The sequence below is a fragment of the Anastrepha obliqua genome, chromosome 4 (genome assembly GCF_027943255.1).
Source record: "Anastrepha obliqua isolate idAnaObli1 chromosome 4, idAnaObli1_1.0, whole genome shotgun sequence".
Taxonomy (NCBI): domain Eukaryota; kingdom Metazoa; phylum Arthropoda; class Insecta; order Diptera; family Tephritidae; genus Anastrepha; species Anastrepha obliqua.
Window position 1 is genome coordinate 37,461,332 of NC_072895.1, and position 17,418 is coordinate 37,478,749.

At 35.7% G+C, this 17,418-nt stretch overlaps 1 protein-coding gene across 1 annotated transcript; it reads left to right on the forward strand.

Annotated features, from left to right (window-relative positions):
- The first annotated feature begins 700 nt into the window (after nt 1-700).
- On the forward strand, nt 701-11,222 carry LOC129244543 (disks large-associated protein 1). The gene is made up of 8 exons (XM_054882230.1): nt 701-1,039; nt 1,131-1,268; nt 1,333-1,465; nt 5,101-5,185; nt 5,304-6,535; nt 7,946-8,042; nt 10,083-10,237; nt 10,297-11,222. Exons 4-8 carry the CDS (start codon nt 5,116-5,118, stop codon nt 10,579-10,581), a joined length of 1,839 nt encoding a protein of 612 aa, XP_054738205.1. The 5' UTR covers nt 701-1,039; nt 1,131-1,268; nt 1,333-1,465; nt 5,101-5,115; the 3' UTR covers nt 10,582-11,222.
- The last annotated feature ends 6,196 nt before the right edge of the window (nt 11,223-17,418 follow it).

Sequence of the window (17,418 nt, forward strand, 5' to 3'; positions counted from 1 at the left end):
CGTCGGTAAGTTCGAGGAGACATGGATGTTCCAATTGAGGTACCTAAAGTGTTGGGTTGGGTCCAACGAATGGTCACTCCATTCGATAATCGGAAATTTGTAAATATGTTTTTGATATGCGCCAATCATTATCTTTTGATCTACTATACATATGCATTCAGTGATTCTGCTATTTTGCTTCAAAGCAATGGTAATAATACATTAACCACTAGATAGTGACTCTTTGTGTGATAAGAAATAATTAATAAAATTATACAATCTGCATGATAAATTATGAACAAAACTTCTCTGCCTTCGTTGGGAACGCTGAGCGCTGTGTATTTTTCTGCTGTATCGATATTCGTCCAGCGTTAGTCGATATTAATCTGCAAACTGCTAATTTGTTCTTGGCGGATTTGACAACATCAGCTTTTTTGAGCGACGCCGTCATAGAAAACAAATAAACCTTTGAGTGCAAAGTTACTTACTGTGCACACATACATTTGCACACAAAGGTTTGTTTGTTTTCTGTACCGACAACACTCATTGCCAAATATGCCAAAAACAAAGCGACGGCTTTCGTATGGCGTCACCTTTGTATTCCCTACATCGTACCTAAGCCCATTATTATGTTGTAAAGTTTAAATCGTTTGTTGTATAATTTATCGATATTTGAATAAATTTCGATGCATCGTTTGCTTTCTCACTTCTACGTGCACTTGTGTTGATTTTCATGATAGACTATAGTCATCGATTGCTAAGCATTCTGAAAAATTTTGGTTATTTCTAAAATTGGATATATTATATTTAATTATTGAAACGGAAGAGCTCACCGCGGTGAAGTATATAAAATCCGCGCTTGAAATCTGTAAAAAATATATAAAATATCAATCAAAAACCGCTGAGCAATTGCAACGTGTAGGTCGTAGTCTAATATACCACGCCCCCCACAAAATTTTAGTTCCGTGTTAATGTGTGGCTTACAGCCGGAATTTCTATTTACCATCTGCTGCTACGTTCACTTGGATAACAATTATAAGTAGCTGTTCAAAATTTGATAGTAAGAAAATTCTAATAAAATAGTGAAAGTTATCAAAAGAAGCCATTTTCGACATTTATTTATTTATTGATTCGCGTAATTCTGGTGTTAGGCAAGATCACGTATACGAAATTTCTTGAGGGATAGCCAGGCGTATACTGTGAAGAAGTCAACAAAGCGGAACTTGAAAATTCATAAAAAAAGAATAAAACAGAATACGGCATACCATAACCAAACAAATAAATCTGTGGTATTGTATTATTTTAATTAATTGCATCGAAAAGATAATTGTTTCTACCTTTTCTTTTGTACAGTTATTTTACGTCGGATGCTTCGTCGCAGATCTAAGACGGACAAATGTGTAGCATGATACATAAACCAAACCTGGCGTATCTTTAATTCGAACTCTTTCTGGCTGACATGTTATTTGCTTTCATAATTACAGAGGTAAAAATGTATATATGTATATTTAGTGCCATCAAGCTCAAAGCTGGAAAATATTTAAAACAGAACATAGTGGAAAAAATGTTTAGAAACACTAATGAAATAACCCTAAATTCTCAGAAGCGTTAGTCAAACAGTTAGACATTTCTACAAATGAAGGTGCTCGCTATATAATGAGCGACAGTGAAACATTTTCTCATTTTTGGATCATTGAAAAAATTAAATATTGCTACTTGCTATTATAGCATCTAAATCTAAATATAATATCGTTGCTTATTTTCCATTTTGGAAGCTTACATTTTTCTGCCATTCTACGAGTTCAATTCATAGGTTGTACTTTTATTACATTTGCTGTGTCGATTGCGACAATGCAATAAATAGAAAAGTTGGATATACCAAGCGTATGCCAACTTTTGCATGTTTAGCATAAAGTAGGTTGGCAAAGGGATTGCTCTAAACAGGCGTATGAGTAGGCGGTTGGTGATATAGGGGTTTAAACCAGCTATGCCAATAACAATGCATATAAGTTTTGCGAATGTGTTGAGTACGCGTAAAAACTTGATATTTTATAGTTTGCCGTTGCAAAAGTTATTTTTCTCATTTTATGAATAATGGATTTATGTATATATATTCATCTATATATATTTAACTTTCGGTATGTACATGTGAAATCACAACGGCCATTTTCGCTTGCAAGCGCATTAGGTGGGCATTCTTTGCTTAAACCCTATCACCTATTTTGGAAAAGTGAGTACTACAGCATAAGGTACTAGCAACAAAGCATTAATTAATTCATTTAATTTAATTTAATTGGGATTATCTAAGGTTTGTAAGCTCGGCTACCAAACCCTAGTTAGTTCGACGAACACCATCTCCTGCCGTTCTGCACTTGAAGAACACCTGACAGTAGGGTTACTCTGATCATACATCTGATCTAGCCTAGTACCAAGTTAAACCTCGCTGATCCGTCAAACGATTTTGAGCTCGAAATACTCAATATATATGTATATGCCTGCATCTGCTGGCCGGCAGGATATCCCATAACAGGTGCGCTACTCTGTTGAAACCCGGATGGTAGTAGGTGACATCAACACGAATCACAACTTTTGGCAATCAAACTTATAAAATGGCCATTGGTGAATGGAGAATGATTTGTCATTTTGTATGATAAATGACGACACCACTTAAGTTACAGTGGCTCAGCTGACATCTTTCTGCCATGTAGAAAGTTTGTATAAGAACCATCTGTCGTTCGAAATACGTATAAAATTATACGCCTCCCCATTTTCAGCGCAACATCTGCAACCAACCGATGCATGAGCCAATTATATTCATATATTTAGATATAAATGTACACAAGTGGAAAGAGGCAATGGTATTTTCATCCAAAGTAATTTTTACTGTGCAAAAGTATTATTTTCCAAATTCGCTTTTAATAAAAATTTGCTAAAGTAAAAAATAAGCTTATGTAATATTAGAACAAATTCTATCTCTTTTCTAAACTTATTATCTCAAAGTTTGGCAGTTTTCCTAAACCTTTTTCTTTAATAATTTCAGGATTAAAAAGTATATATATTTTTAATTTGTAACCTAACAAAAAAAAAAAAGAAAAAAAAAACAATGGATGTTTAGAAATTTAAAAGCTTGAAAAGTAGTTTAATATATTATATGTAAAATTTTAAGTGTAACACAAAATTCAATCTTTAATCTGTTAACCGGGAATTTAGCTATTGCTCAAATCGTTTCAGAATGGGGACTTTTTCTTCCCAGCGATAAGTAATATCACACCTCAAATAATAAAGGAATATCGTTTTTAACTTATGGTTTTTATTTATTTTGATAAAATATTTTATAATTCAAATGTATTCAATATATATAACCACTTTAAGATTTAATAGATAAGAACAACGTAGAACGTAATGCGTTCAATATATTACGATTAGTTTCTTTTATGTATGACGAAATATTTCGTCATACCCAGTTAACAGGTTAAAGTTGACTGAAAAGTGCCATAAACATAACCACATAAATCTGCTGATCTATGGGCAACACTGCAATCGATTAGTGTTGTGTCACCTACATAATGTAGTCATAACCGTAACCGCACAGACTAATTGAGTTTTGGTTTTTCGCCCTTACCTAAACCTGCTCTATGCTGATTTGCTGAAAGCATCAGCTGCTTATGGTTATGGCACCAATAATAGCTGACAATAAATATCATTATGGTTGAAGCTGCAATTAGTAGTGCCGTAGTCAAAACGCTATAGTCACAGCATTTGCCGATTTCCGTATTAATCAGCTTTTACAATTTGGGGAACACAAAACTGGCTTTAGTCTAATGGACTTCTTTCTTAGAATTACATGTAATATAGAATGTATTTTTAGTTATTCTATCGTTTACATACCTTGTTTTATTATTACTCCTTCTACTCTTTCGTAGTAGAATCAGACGCACGATTTCAGCGTATTGCCATAGCCGTAACCATAACCATACCCGCAACATTACAGTATATGCCGATTAGTCATGCCGTAACCATAGCAGCTGATATTGAAGCAGAATTAATGACAACATTTGCATTTTGTCATAAAAACGGGGATAATTTTCTGCTAATTCAATTAATTTCTCGTCGCTCATTTCTAATATTCAATTTTTTATTGCAAATATCAAAACAAATGTAAAGCATTTCACAGCTGCTTACGGTTATTGGAAATATAGATTCATACGGCTACGGTTATGGTGCGACACCTATATTCGTTTATAGTGATGCCCATTTGTTTGTTCAGAACTGCTGGTTGCTTTGGTTACGGTTATGGCTCAGGTACGGCACCACTAATCGCTTCTTAAGACTACGGTTGAGGTTATGGTGTTATGGTATGACACCTCCAATTTAACCTTTAGTCAAGAAATTTTTTCTCTTAATATCGAAAAAACTGTCATATGTTAGCATTTCTCTCTTAGCTCCTGGTAGCTTTGTTTCCGCTGCTTTATCGTTTGATATTGGAGAAAATTAAAACCAAATTAGTTTTAAAAAGTAATATAAGAAATTTTAGTACAACAAGAGCAAATCTTAAAATGAAGCAAGAAAATCAATGAAACTGCTTCAACAATAATACATAATTTTATATATTTTTTAATTTACATTTTTTATTTATATTTTTTTTTTTGCAATATATTTTTTTATTTATGTTTTTGTATTCTATTTGTATTTGTATTTTTTATTTGTTTTTTTTTTCATTTATATATTTTTATATATTTTTTTTACCACATATTTTTTATTTTTATTTATAGCTTTTCATTTATATTATTTTATTTAAATTTTTTTATTTGTATTTTTTTATCGTAAAGCACCGCATTTAGCCGTGTTTACTAAGGTGCAATGATTAATTCACTAAAAAGAAAATAATTGCTTCCATTGTCTCGTTTCGTGTGTTGTACGACCCATATCTGATTTGAATTATGAAGCAATACAATCCTGTTTTCCTAGAAAATTAGTTTCTAGATCCACCTCCTAATCGTTTCTTTACCTAATACCTATGCCTATGCACATACATATTTACATACAAATTCTTAGATGCAACTATTTATTTGAATATACTTCAAATAGGTAATAAGTGATTATAATTTTTCGTTGTAATAGCACTGAAAAACTGATATGGACCGGAGTGTGGATTCAATTGGAAGCTGCTCACTTGATGTAGATGCTGATTCTACGGACGTATCAGGTATGGTATTTATTTGATTAATTTCATTCTCGAAGCAGAACCTGAAAAAGCAATGCTAATATTTTAAATTAATATCGTTTACGGTGCATTTATAATAATTTTCCTTAATTGCTAATAGATACAAGTGGAAGCTTGAACTTTCCGACACCGATGTCCGTCAAAGATATCACCAGAGAATTTACGACGAATATACGAGAGCGTTGTTCTGTTCAGAATATTCGTGAAATAAACAAGAATTGTGCGGGACTTGAGTCGAAGATGGTGTTGACACAGCCTATTGGAAATGCCAACCCAACAAGTGCCTTATTAAATTCTTCAAACCCCAATTCGAATAAAATCATAAATTTGACTGATGCGAGTCCTGATAAAAAGCCTAGTTACCTGAATCTCGCTTGTTGTGTGAATGGATACTCCAATCTTACTACCTACGATTCTAAAATACGACAGGATATAAATAAATCACGGGAGGTATCTCCCATTCGTCCGTCATCAAATAGTATTCAGTATTGTAAAAAAAATAATTCTTTGGCGCCACCAGTTCTTTTGCAAATGAATGATGGAAGGGGTGACGTATCAACCGCGAAAATGCCAGCTGTGAATGGCCAGAGCAATAATATTGGGTCGTTTAGACCAGATAACAATGAATCTGAGCGCTGTGACTCGCCATGGCTGGAAGATCGTCGCAATACTAGTTTTATTCAGCAGCGGGTGGAACGATTGTATGGACCCGCTGCGTTAGCACAGGGTTTTTATAGTCCAAAAAAAGCACGCAGCACCACATTTACATGCACGACTACACGTGAGCGTGAAGATGCTAGTTCATCAGAATTGGCACGTAAATTTCAGCAACTCACTCCAAGTAAGGATTACACCGAATTCAGAAAAAAATTAAGTGCATCTACATCAAACTCTCCACGTCAAATTCTTTCAACTACTGACATTTCGAATGTCAATAACAATTTGGTGGATTTACCTGTATTGCGTCATCTAAGCCATGAGTTTCGAGCTCAGTTGCCTATAATTTCGCCCAAAAGAGGCCAATCCAGAAATTCGCTCAATAAAAGCTTAAGTCCCGCAAAGGAAACAACATTAGATTCTAATAAGGCTGAAGTATTAATAGATGAGGTTGATCGTAAAGAAGCTCCAAGGTTTACTGATGAAATAACGAGTGAACGTTCAACAAATGGTGTTAATATACAAGTTGAAGTATTGATGAAACCAAAAACAAGTGATTCAATCGTCGAGTGCGCTGAAAAGGATGGAACCTACTTTCTTAATTTGTTGAGAATCGAACAGAAGCGTCTTTTGGCTTTGGCTGATAAAGCGGAACAGTATGCTGATGCTTTATCGGTGCGTATAACATATAATATAATATAATATTTAAAATATTTGTATCCAGAAAGGGCGTTGCATCGTAGTAAAAAATCCGTTTAAAAGCAAGCAAATATTGGCGACATGTTAGTTATGTTGTTTTAGCAACTTACAAAATCCTGCTTAGAACTGCAGTCGTCCTTATCGACATCAACTAACGGTAGGTCAGGGAAACGAGCTATTTCGAGATGTGGGAGTAGAGGGAGAAGGGTGTCAGTTAAGTGGGTTGTGGCGAGCATGTGAAAAGGTGATAGGGGACATTCACATGCGCACGTAAATTTTACTGATGAATGAAAAAAATCGTATGATGCATCACCTCTCGTTCTAAGTGTTACAACAACGACAAAAATGTGCTGGGTATGACAAATATTTATTGCAGTGTTTTTATTACTGCATCGTATGATTTTTCTCTGCTTTTTAATGCAGTTTCTCTGTAGGTATTGGATAGTTTTTATTGTAACAATTGTTATGTTCATGTATCCGAAAAAACTTGCAAAGTAGGGGAAAGTGAGACAGCAAAATGACATTTCATTTTGAGGGGAAGTTGCAAGTTTGTAAGAATTTGCAAAATACGAATTAAAATTTGCGCATTGAAGTTCTAAATTTAAATAAATTTTAAATTAAATGGTGACTAATCCTGAACCACAGCCTCCAGTCACTGTTGCTGCAGTTTTTTAAATACAAATCGAAAGCATTGAAGGTGTCTTTTGCGTTTTAAGCTTGTACTTCTTTTTTTATTAACTAATTTGGCAATTTATATATAGTATGAAGAACATGTGATTGCCACAACAACACTTGCTAATGGAATCGTCTTCATTTGACAGCGATGCTGAATGGAACAAATCATTGTGGACAAAATAAAATCACGTGATACTAAACTCGCTATTTTGCATTTATTTCCTGTATTTTTTTTTTTAATTTAATACGAGGTAGCATAACAGAATTTTTTTTTTAATTTTTGTGATTTTTCCATAACAATTTAATCAGCTGTTCATAGAACTTGTAAATAGTTACTGACTTTGCGTTCATGTACTTTTTTTGATATTTTTTCTTTGAGAGCGAATTATCGGAAATTAAGTTACTGGATAATTTTTACATGAACAAACCTAGTTTCGAAATATAATATATAATATAATATAATATTTATTAGGATCTTGAATGATTTATTTCCTCTGGTAAGAGTGTATTTAATATTTGGTTATAGTAAGAATTAAAGCTGTATTTCCGATTAGCCAATTTTGCACTTCTTGTTTAGTAGATGTGAAAAATACATCTTCCTTACGGGGAAAATATTAGCTCTTTTTATACATAAATCATTAGTCTTTTATAATATAATATTAAAATTTATATTATAGTTTTATAATTATTTAAATGTATTAATGCTTTTAGGACAATCCCGATGTTTCTGAAGATATCCTAGGTTTCTTGCGTTCAGCTTACGGCAAAGCTCGGTTACTGGTGTCACAAAAGATGAAGCAATTCGAAGGTGAGTACTTTGTTCCGGCAAAGTTTCTGAGTGCGATATAAATACAGTAAATGTAGATTAGGTTTTGTTAAGTGAAACTATTCCGATTTTTTTTTTTCATAATTTTTGCTTACCAAAATCGTATGACCAATGTTCTAGTACCTTTATTACCCCCATAACTTTTGTGGCATTCGCTTGCAGACTGCGAAGCGTCATGCTCGGTATTAAAATTGGCCAAATCTTGCTAGTTGCGTTTGAATACGAACCCAAAAGCAATTTGAATGGATGGACTTGATCTACATGGTCAGGCACTCGAAGTGTAACCAATTAAAAAGGCCATAAATTCAGTTTAATTCAAAGAAAAAAATGTGACTTGCATTTTGGCGCACTCGCGTACAATGGCTTTTTTCAGCGCCTCGATACTGGTGAATTTTTTAGTTCGGACCTTCCTCTCCAAAATGGTCCAAAGAGAATAATTCATCGGATTCGCGTCTGGTGAATTTGAGAGCCCTTGTGTGGACGTTATGAAATTGTTTTTTAGCCATTCTTGGTTCACTTTACCTTTGTGAGATGGTGCCGAGTCCTGTTGAAACGTCCATTGGGAGCCACCGAAATGTTTGTCTGCCCACGACTTCGAAGCAACCTCTAGAATACTTTCCCGATAATATTTCGCATTTACCTTGACGACAGGCTCGACGAAAACAATCAGAGAGCGCCCATATGCGGTTACAGCGGCCCAAACCCTTACCTGTAACGGGTGCTGGTGGCTCCTGGTGGCCAATCGGTCAAATAAACCCTTTCGTTTTGGGAGTTTACGAATTGTTCAGTTTGAAAAAAATTTCGGGTCAGAAAACACAACTCCTTCGGTCTCTCAAGTCTGACTTGTTGCTGCTTTGGCGCGAGATCATGCGCCTTTTGGATGTTGTAAGAATTGACTTTGAGCTCATTTTTCAGTATGTGGCGAATGCTCGGCTCAGATATTTTCAGTTCTTTCGCCATTTGACGGGCACCTCGTCGGGGATTTTGCTCAAGTCGCTTCTCCACTTTTTGAACCATTTAACGAGACGTTGCAGTCTTTTGAAGACCACTTCCTTGACGTTTCGCGATGCTACCAGTATCTCTGTAACGATTAATGGTGCGATAAACAAAAACTTCATTTACTTTTTCAGCCAAATATAATGAAATCCATTACTGATTTTCTTTTTTCGCGTTTACTCTCGGCAAAATGCTTCCGTGCGCTTGTTGACAATACTTTGGACTACCATTCAGTCAACTAACAGACAGCTGATGCCCGTGCATCGGATGCGCGAGCGGTCTGAAGTTGGTTACACTTCGAGTGCCGGAACCTGTATAAAGCCCTGTTTCAGACTTTTTGTTCCCGTATTCTTCTGACCTTTGCTGAGTGCTGACTGCTATAGATTGACATTAAGTTGTTGACATAATTGTTGAGAAATCCATTATTTTTATTCTTTATTTTGCGCAAATGGTCGATTTTTAGCTACTGGGCGATGCTACGGCTACTAATATGCGGGTCAACTTAAATTATTTCTGTGATTTAGTCCACATTTTCGGCATTTCAAAAATGCCTGAACAGGAGCGACGAAACCAAATCGCCACCATTCACCATTCATAATTCCAGCGGCCTTTCTGGCATTTATCAAAGAAAATCTCTAAAATGTACCGAATTTTCACTCGACAATAAGCACAAACTTCAAATAGTTTGATTGATACTTTAAGAGATACCGATCACTACAGCCATCTACTGAGAAAATAATGTATTACTTTTTCCCCAAATTAGTCTTTTGCTTTGAACTCCTTTTAATGACGATTTACATTACATTTTTCTAATAGACAAAAAAATAACTAACGTTTTTATTGTTTTTGGTTTGTCTTTGTGTGTGCATTGAATTGCCTGTGAAAATGCAGTTGGATTGAAATTTTTTTATGTTTGATGGGAGCACTGGATTGATATTATTGGAAAATATTCTGAACCAATTTAAAAAAAAATGTATATCGAATCAACCTATGCATTTTAATATTTCTATATAAATTTCATTGCAGGTCTTTGCCAAAATAATCTGAATTCATCACCAGAAGACAAGTTTCCCACAACTGCCGATGATCTACAAGGATTCTGGGACATGGTAAATTTGCAAGTTGATAACATCGATTCTATTTTCGAGGAAATTGAAGTATTAAAAAGAAACAACTGGAAGGTATGCGTATTAATAACGGCACACAAATTAGCGAATGTTAATGCAAAAAATACTTTTAGAAACCGATCGAGACATTACCTAAAGAATCGAACAAATCCTCCAAAATCCAGCAAAAATCTATTAAGACTGTGAACCAAAAGGCAAAGCCTGGTACATCTAACGGAAGTGAGCCAAAGTCAAGTGCAGCTTTGAAACGAGAATCACAAAGGAAAATGTTGCAGGAAATAAAGCGTAAAAATAAAATCGCGTTGTCAGCAAAATCAACTACCTCGGATTTGAAATCAGCAGAACCGAATGTGGAAAACATAGATACCGTTGAGATATTTGTTAAAAACAGCAAGTGAACACTTAGGAAGGAACAAGTTGTTCGTACTAACCCTTAACTAGTCCTCCAACGAAATCGAATGAGACATAAACCCCATGACATACATCTTCTATAAATATTTTTCGCTTCGACTAATTTTCGTTTCATATTAAATCTAAAAAAAATATATGCCTACAGATATAATACTCGTTTATAGGTTAATCTTAATATAATAAAGCAGTGTGCTATCGGAACGGTGAGAAAAAATGCTAATTTGGATAACTGAGAATATGTGTACGGGTTTTAATGATTCTAAATCTGTAAAATGAAAAATGCAATATAGATCACTACTTCTCTTTCGCTTTAAAATAGATTGTATTGAGCCAAATTCATAGTTTTCAAATTAGTTAAATTATATTTACTGTTACTAGCATAAAAACATGAGGAATTATTCGTACTGGTTGACATCTTACATATATACGCACTATACATTTTTGATATTTTTATATTAATTGATTTACCACATGAAGTTTGCGTGTTTGTCACATGAATAATTTTTAACTAAAAAAGACATTTATTTTATAAAAATTGTATGAGAATAATTATAACATTTGATTAATATTAATGCAACCTTGTTTTACTTAAAAATAAAAGGCCGTTCATGCGGTACTGCAAAATCAACTATTTTACCAACTACAGAACTTTTTAATATTATAATCATATAGCGGCCGCCTTGGTCGAATGGCTTGGTGCGTGACTATCATAAAAATCAACAGCCGTTCGGAAGCTGTATTCAGTACCATCCAATTATGATTGCTTGGAACATTTAATTTTTCACATTTTTCATGGGCAAATAAATTCAATTCCTGCATTTATTAAACTTTGATGTGACCAGAGAAACTGACATTTCGTGTCACGGAAAACTTTTTCTTTGTGTTGTAGCAGCATAAAACAGTCACCTAAATTAAAAAAAAAAATTACTACAATGCCTGTTTATACTAGGCATTGAGCCTCGGGTGCAGAGTTTCGTATGGTCAGTGGCTTCTTGTAGCCTGCCGAGGCTGGAGTTCCACGAAGTGTTGTCATCGAAGTCATCTAACAATAAACACAAAAAATGATTGCTTCAACGGGGTCGGTCCATAGGGAAAGGAGTCTTAAATTAATTGGTTTGAGTGGGCATGCGAAACCTTTTAAGTGTCCAGCGTAGTTTCTCCACATATTGGACATACAGCCGTTGAAAAGTACTTAAGAACGATACCCAGTTCTCTTCATTTGAGTATTTTTTTAAATAAAATTACTTAAATGTTTTGCATATTAGGTTTTTGTTTATAAATTTAAAATGTCTTCAATCTGTATCAGTTTTTTCTAAGAAAAACATACATTTTTGTACTTTTTTTACTTTTTGTGCTTTTTTAATACAATTTGCATATCCTTCGAAAAAAAGTCCTCAAGAACGAAGGGAAATCATAGTAAAATTAGAGAAAAGGCAGCCGAGAGGCAAAAGTGAAAAGAAAAATTAGTATTTTGTTGAAAATCCTTTTTGCTTTATTACTGCTGCATTGGCATTATTAAACTTCTACGACGTTCAACTGGAATGGATTCCCATGCCGCCTTGGCCCTTTCAAATAACTCATCAAAATTTGTGATATTCTGTGTGTTGAATGCATTTTTTACGTTGTTTCAAAGATGTTCTATTGGGTTTAAGTTGCACTCGAAGATGCCCAATCCATAACAGATATCCAATTGTCCTCGAAAAACTTGTTTGCTACACGAAAAGTAGGCCTCGCATCATTGTCTTGTTGAAATTTCAAAATCACCGATAAAGCAGTACATTTTGAAGTACCTGAACGTACTTGACCGGATACATATTACCTTCAATACGATGAATTGGTCCGACACCGTTCCACAAAAAGCAAACCCACATCATTATTGAGCCACCCCTGTGCTTTGTGATTGGTGATACGAACTTCGGTTCGAAAGCTGCACGTTTTGACGACTGCACGTACTTCCTACCATTATTTTCATTTCATCGCTGCATAAAATATAAAGTCACTGATTTTGAGTGCAGGATATGTGGTCTCGGGTAAACTTAATCCAGCGTTGTCGTTGCGATGCTGTTACCAATGGCTTCTTCCGTGTCAGTCGATCGTGAAGCCCTGGATGGATGTCAGCAGCACTCTTACTGGGACCCTATTTTATTAATCTAACGTTCATCCTATCAATTTGGCTAGTCGTTTTTCGCGCTTTCTTTTTCTTTGGAAGCGTTTTCTGTTATTTTATACTCAGAGAAATATTTCAAAACATTGAAAACCACCAACTCTATAGATGCTATTCAAAGAGCTGGGGTGCAATTTTTCCCTTTTGACATAATTGAATCGTTTCAACTAAAGTGTAGTAAAGGGCTGAAGGAATACTCCAGATACTTTATTTTTTACTTACTTACCAGTTACCATTAAAACAGAAAAACATTCGCAACATTTTCTTCACTCCGAATCGTTCTTAAGTACATATATTTAAAAAAAAAAAATATCTCGCAAAAAATCAATGTGAGCCCTTCAAGAGAAATAGATAAATGAACGCATTTCAAAGAATGTTTATCACAGCACACCGCCGTATCCTACTCGATAAAACATGTGCATATATGGTTGCTAGCGCCTCGTTCTAAAGTATTTTTCAACGGCTGTATGTTTTGTATGTCGGTGGTCTATTCTGAATAAGTCGGTGTTTCACCTGCTACAATATCCAGAATGTAGATGTGCCAGAATAAAGTGGGTCATTCGAGGGCAGCTGAACCTCTTTCTCTGCGATGACTGGTTGTCGGACTCCGGTAATGACATCCGGGAGCGAGAGTTCATAAAAGTGGTTAGGAACTTTCAGTGAGTGTTGTTAATAGCCTGTCCGTATACTGTAAGGCCCCGTGGTTGTTGCGCACGCGTACGGATGTAGTTAGTCAATCGATGAAGATGCTTTCTAACGTGGCGAGGAGGTGGCTCAGTCTCCAGCAAGTGCTTTCTGGGGTGGTTTTTCCGGTAACACTCTAACAGAAAATTGTTTTATACTCCTTAACGGGGAGCATATGGGTTACGCCGCTTTGTGAAGGTGTTAGCTAGCTGATCTCAGGGGCTGTATTTAGGTGGGATGGAAAGATTACCACGGGTACATTACAAGTAGCAATGTAGAGCCGTTTTGATACCATAATGTAGACCTGCGAAAAATTATAAAAACTTAAAGGAAGAAAAATCACTTACAACGGGATCTAGGCATTAGAACTGCCTCAGGCTATGCTCGAAAGGCACACTAAGGAATCTCAAGCGCCTAGCCGCTAGTTCTGAACATTTGCAAAGAAAATGTTCAAGAGTCTTGTTTTCTTTCTTTGCCGCAGTCCCACAGCTTCTGCAATGGGTGTTGTACGGAAGTCCCAGCTTCTCCGCATGAGTTCCGATCTCCCAGTGCCCGGTGACCAACGCTTGGAAGTGAGTGGCGTGGGATCTCTAGCGCTTTAAGCGTCCTGCTACTGGCGTACTGAGCCTAAAGTGGTTTTGAGATAGTATACGATAAGATAGAACTGCATCTGTCTTGCGCTGTTTTAAGAAAGAATTAGTGCAGTTTTCCTTTAAGAACGGGATGGAAACAACTGAAATCGGCTCTGTGACCCTTTTCTGGTAAGCTCATCGGCAATTTCATTTCTGTCTATGTTCCTATGCCCTGGAACCTAGAAATGTATTCTGCACATTCCAGACGCATGATCTCCTCCTTACAGGATCCTTACAGGAGTTGACCAGAAGAGAGCTGCAACATGGCGACGACAGGGCCTTGATCGCACCTTGACTATCGGAAAATATATTTATATCTCCCTCCCAACAGCGATACCTAAGTATTTTGCTAGCCAGCAGGATCGCGAAAACCCCTGCTTGAAAAACACTACTAATTTTTGGCAGTTTAAAGGAGACCGACATATTGGGGGCGGTACTTACTTCCATACAATTTTTCGTCGTCGAAACTCGAATATAGTATTAAAAGTTATCTGCGCACTTTTTATGTTTTTATTTAGATCACTAATAGTTACCAATAAATAGAAACGAAATTGTTGAAACGAGTCGTTTTGAAATGATACAATGAACCGCAGTACTTTAAAGATCTGCTACGCAGTTAAGTATTGATCCCCCATACATTTAAATTATTTTTTGTGTGTTTTTATTATTAAATTATTTATTTATTGGATCTACTTAAAAATAAAAGCTAATAATTTTTTTTAATCCTCAGTATAGAATATTAATTAATTAGCTCAAATCCTGCTCAAATTTCTGCTCATCAAAACGCTGGGGGATCTCTTCTTCGCTGTGTGAATTTTTTACTGTGTTGCAAAAGCTTTTGGCAACTTCGCAATTTTGTTATGTATTTTCTCTGCTGCTCTCCACTTCTGCTTTGACCAGAGGTATTTGCAGGCCTTTACGAATATTTTCGTTACGGATGTACCCTGGTGTTCCTGTCAATGATTGTAGCATTTCAGATTGAAACCCTAAATCAACGTTGGTTGCATAGGTCATACCCCGTAGTTGAATACCAGGGCGAACTTGAAATACAAAAAGTTGTTCAAAAACAAAAAATTTAACCCATAGCAACGCACGTTGGGAATGGCTAGTACATATACGAGGGTTGCCTTTTATATTTTGCGCCTGAAAAGTTTGGTATTTTTTAGCATAAACCTACTTACAACTTAAGTTTCAACTTACGAGCTTTATTTGCTACTTTTTCCGCTGAGTTCAGAAATTCATCTCCCTCAAAAAATGGAACATTTCCGTGCAAAGAAATTTTCAATCGCATACAAAAGTGTATTAATCTTCATGTCCAATAAAAACAATAGAGCTTTTTTTGATTATAAATATTTATTTTTACTTGTTTATTTTAAAACTTAGGTAGCAACCCTCGTATGTGTCCATATCTTTTCTTTTAACAGCTTTTCAGTATTTTTGATAGGTTGCTTAGGAGGTTTATCTGCCTGTAATTCTCTGCTTGATTAGCACCTTTATTAGATTTTGATACTAGGAACCACTTTTGCAGGAATGAAGGATAAATGGTAAAGTCTTCAAAAAAATTATTTTGTTCTGAGCTAAATGCTTAAATGATTCCATAAGTTTTCAAGGGGTTCATATTTGAAATATGAAAAATATATATTATTTTTTTTCTTTACTGTGAAATCAATTAGTTCGATAGCTAAAATGTAAATTTAGCGACAAAGATTTTTCTTTTATAAACGAATTATATAGTTGGTCGTATTTATTTTGCATTGCCCTGACCATTATTGCTCGATAAATTAGTTTTCCTTGCTGGCGTGTTTTAAAACACCAAAAAAATTTATGACACCTCTTTAGTTGGTAGAAGAAAGGGCTGGAGGACTCAAGAAGGAGGAGATAAGAAGTTTCCGCCAAAGGAATATGCTAAAGTACCAAGGCAAGGATTTTTAGTTTTCCTTAGCAGTTTTAAAGTGTACGTCAAATTCTTTTTCAACTCTTAAATTCACTCTTGGGAGAGGTAAGCATTTTATAAAGGGTATTTCAAAAGTGACCCCTAGATGTCAGTAGTGAATAACTTCGAGACGGTAGCTTATTTTTTTATGACACCTTTGACATTTACCTAACGACAATTCAAAGGTTGGTGAGAAAATTTCTAGAAAGTGGTTCATGTTGGGAATAGAAAAATACCAAAAACTATCGTTCCGATGACAGTCAGTTGTACGTAATCGGAACGACCCGAATTTATATCCTCCTAGGGACTGTCAGCCGGCCGTTGTAGCCGAATGGTTGGTGTGGGACTACCATTCGGATTTCGGAGAGAACGTAGGAAAAAGTTTTTGTCGCCCCTCGGCAGGTAATGCCAAACCTTCGAGTGTATTTCTGCCATGAAAGGGCTCCTCATAAAAATATCTGCCTTTCGGAGTCGGCTTAAAACTGTAGGCCCCCTCATTTGTGGAACAACAATAAGACGCATACTACAAATGGGAGGAGGAGCTCGGACAAACACCCAAACAAGGTGTAAGCGCCAATTATATACATAAGGACTGTCACTTTGGCAGCAGCAACAACAACCAAAAACTGGACGTTCTGTGGAAAATATAGCTGCTGTAGCCAAAACTGTTGCTGAACAACCTTCAACATCGACGTTCAACATATCGACGTTCTCAACAATTAGGCATTCATTGATCGACGGTGATTGTTTGGCGGATTTTAACTGTGGACGTGCTCATTCTGGCTATTTAAAAGATGTAATTTTTCACACATAAAGGGTGATCAGATTGGAGGTACTGTTTCCGATAGATTTACTGCGTCGTCCTTTCGGTGACCAGTTTATATCTCGTCTCGGACCAGTGGATCTTGGTGGTCTGATTGTGTGATATCCCATTACTAAAGTCCTCCAGCGAGTCATTCAAATTTGGTGTTTACGGATGACCGAATTACGGCGCAGTTCCGGCTAATATTTGAAAGGGAGTATCTCTAAAAAATAAGTGTCTTGACTGGTTCTACACAAAAATAATCAATTTGAATTTTCGTTGGTTTATTTCAGTTTAAAATCCGATACCTCTAAATTGATCACCCTTTACATAACTGTTAAGTTTTTGTTTTGAAACTATTTTTAGTGGAACCTGAAAGAATCTAAATGTTTACATGTTTTATTTTAAAGCAACATCGATGTGTGTCTTTTGAAATACCCTTTATAATGCATACCTCAAATGCTACGTTATTGGGATGTACATAGAACGCCGACACTGATCAAACGGTGAGCGGTGAAATCAGGCGATCTCAGCTGTGGTCGATTCTACTCTTGAAAGCCTGTACAAAGTAACACACACTAGATTTTGAATAGTACTTCTTTTCCATCA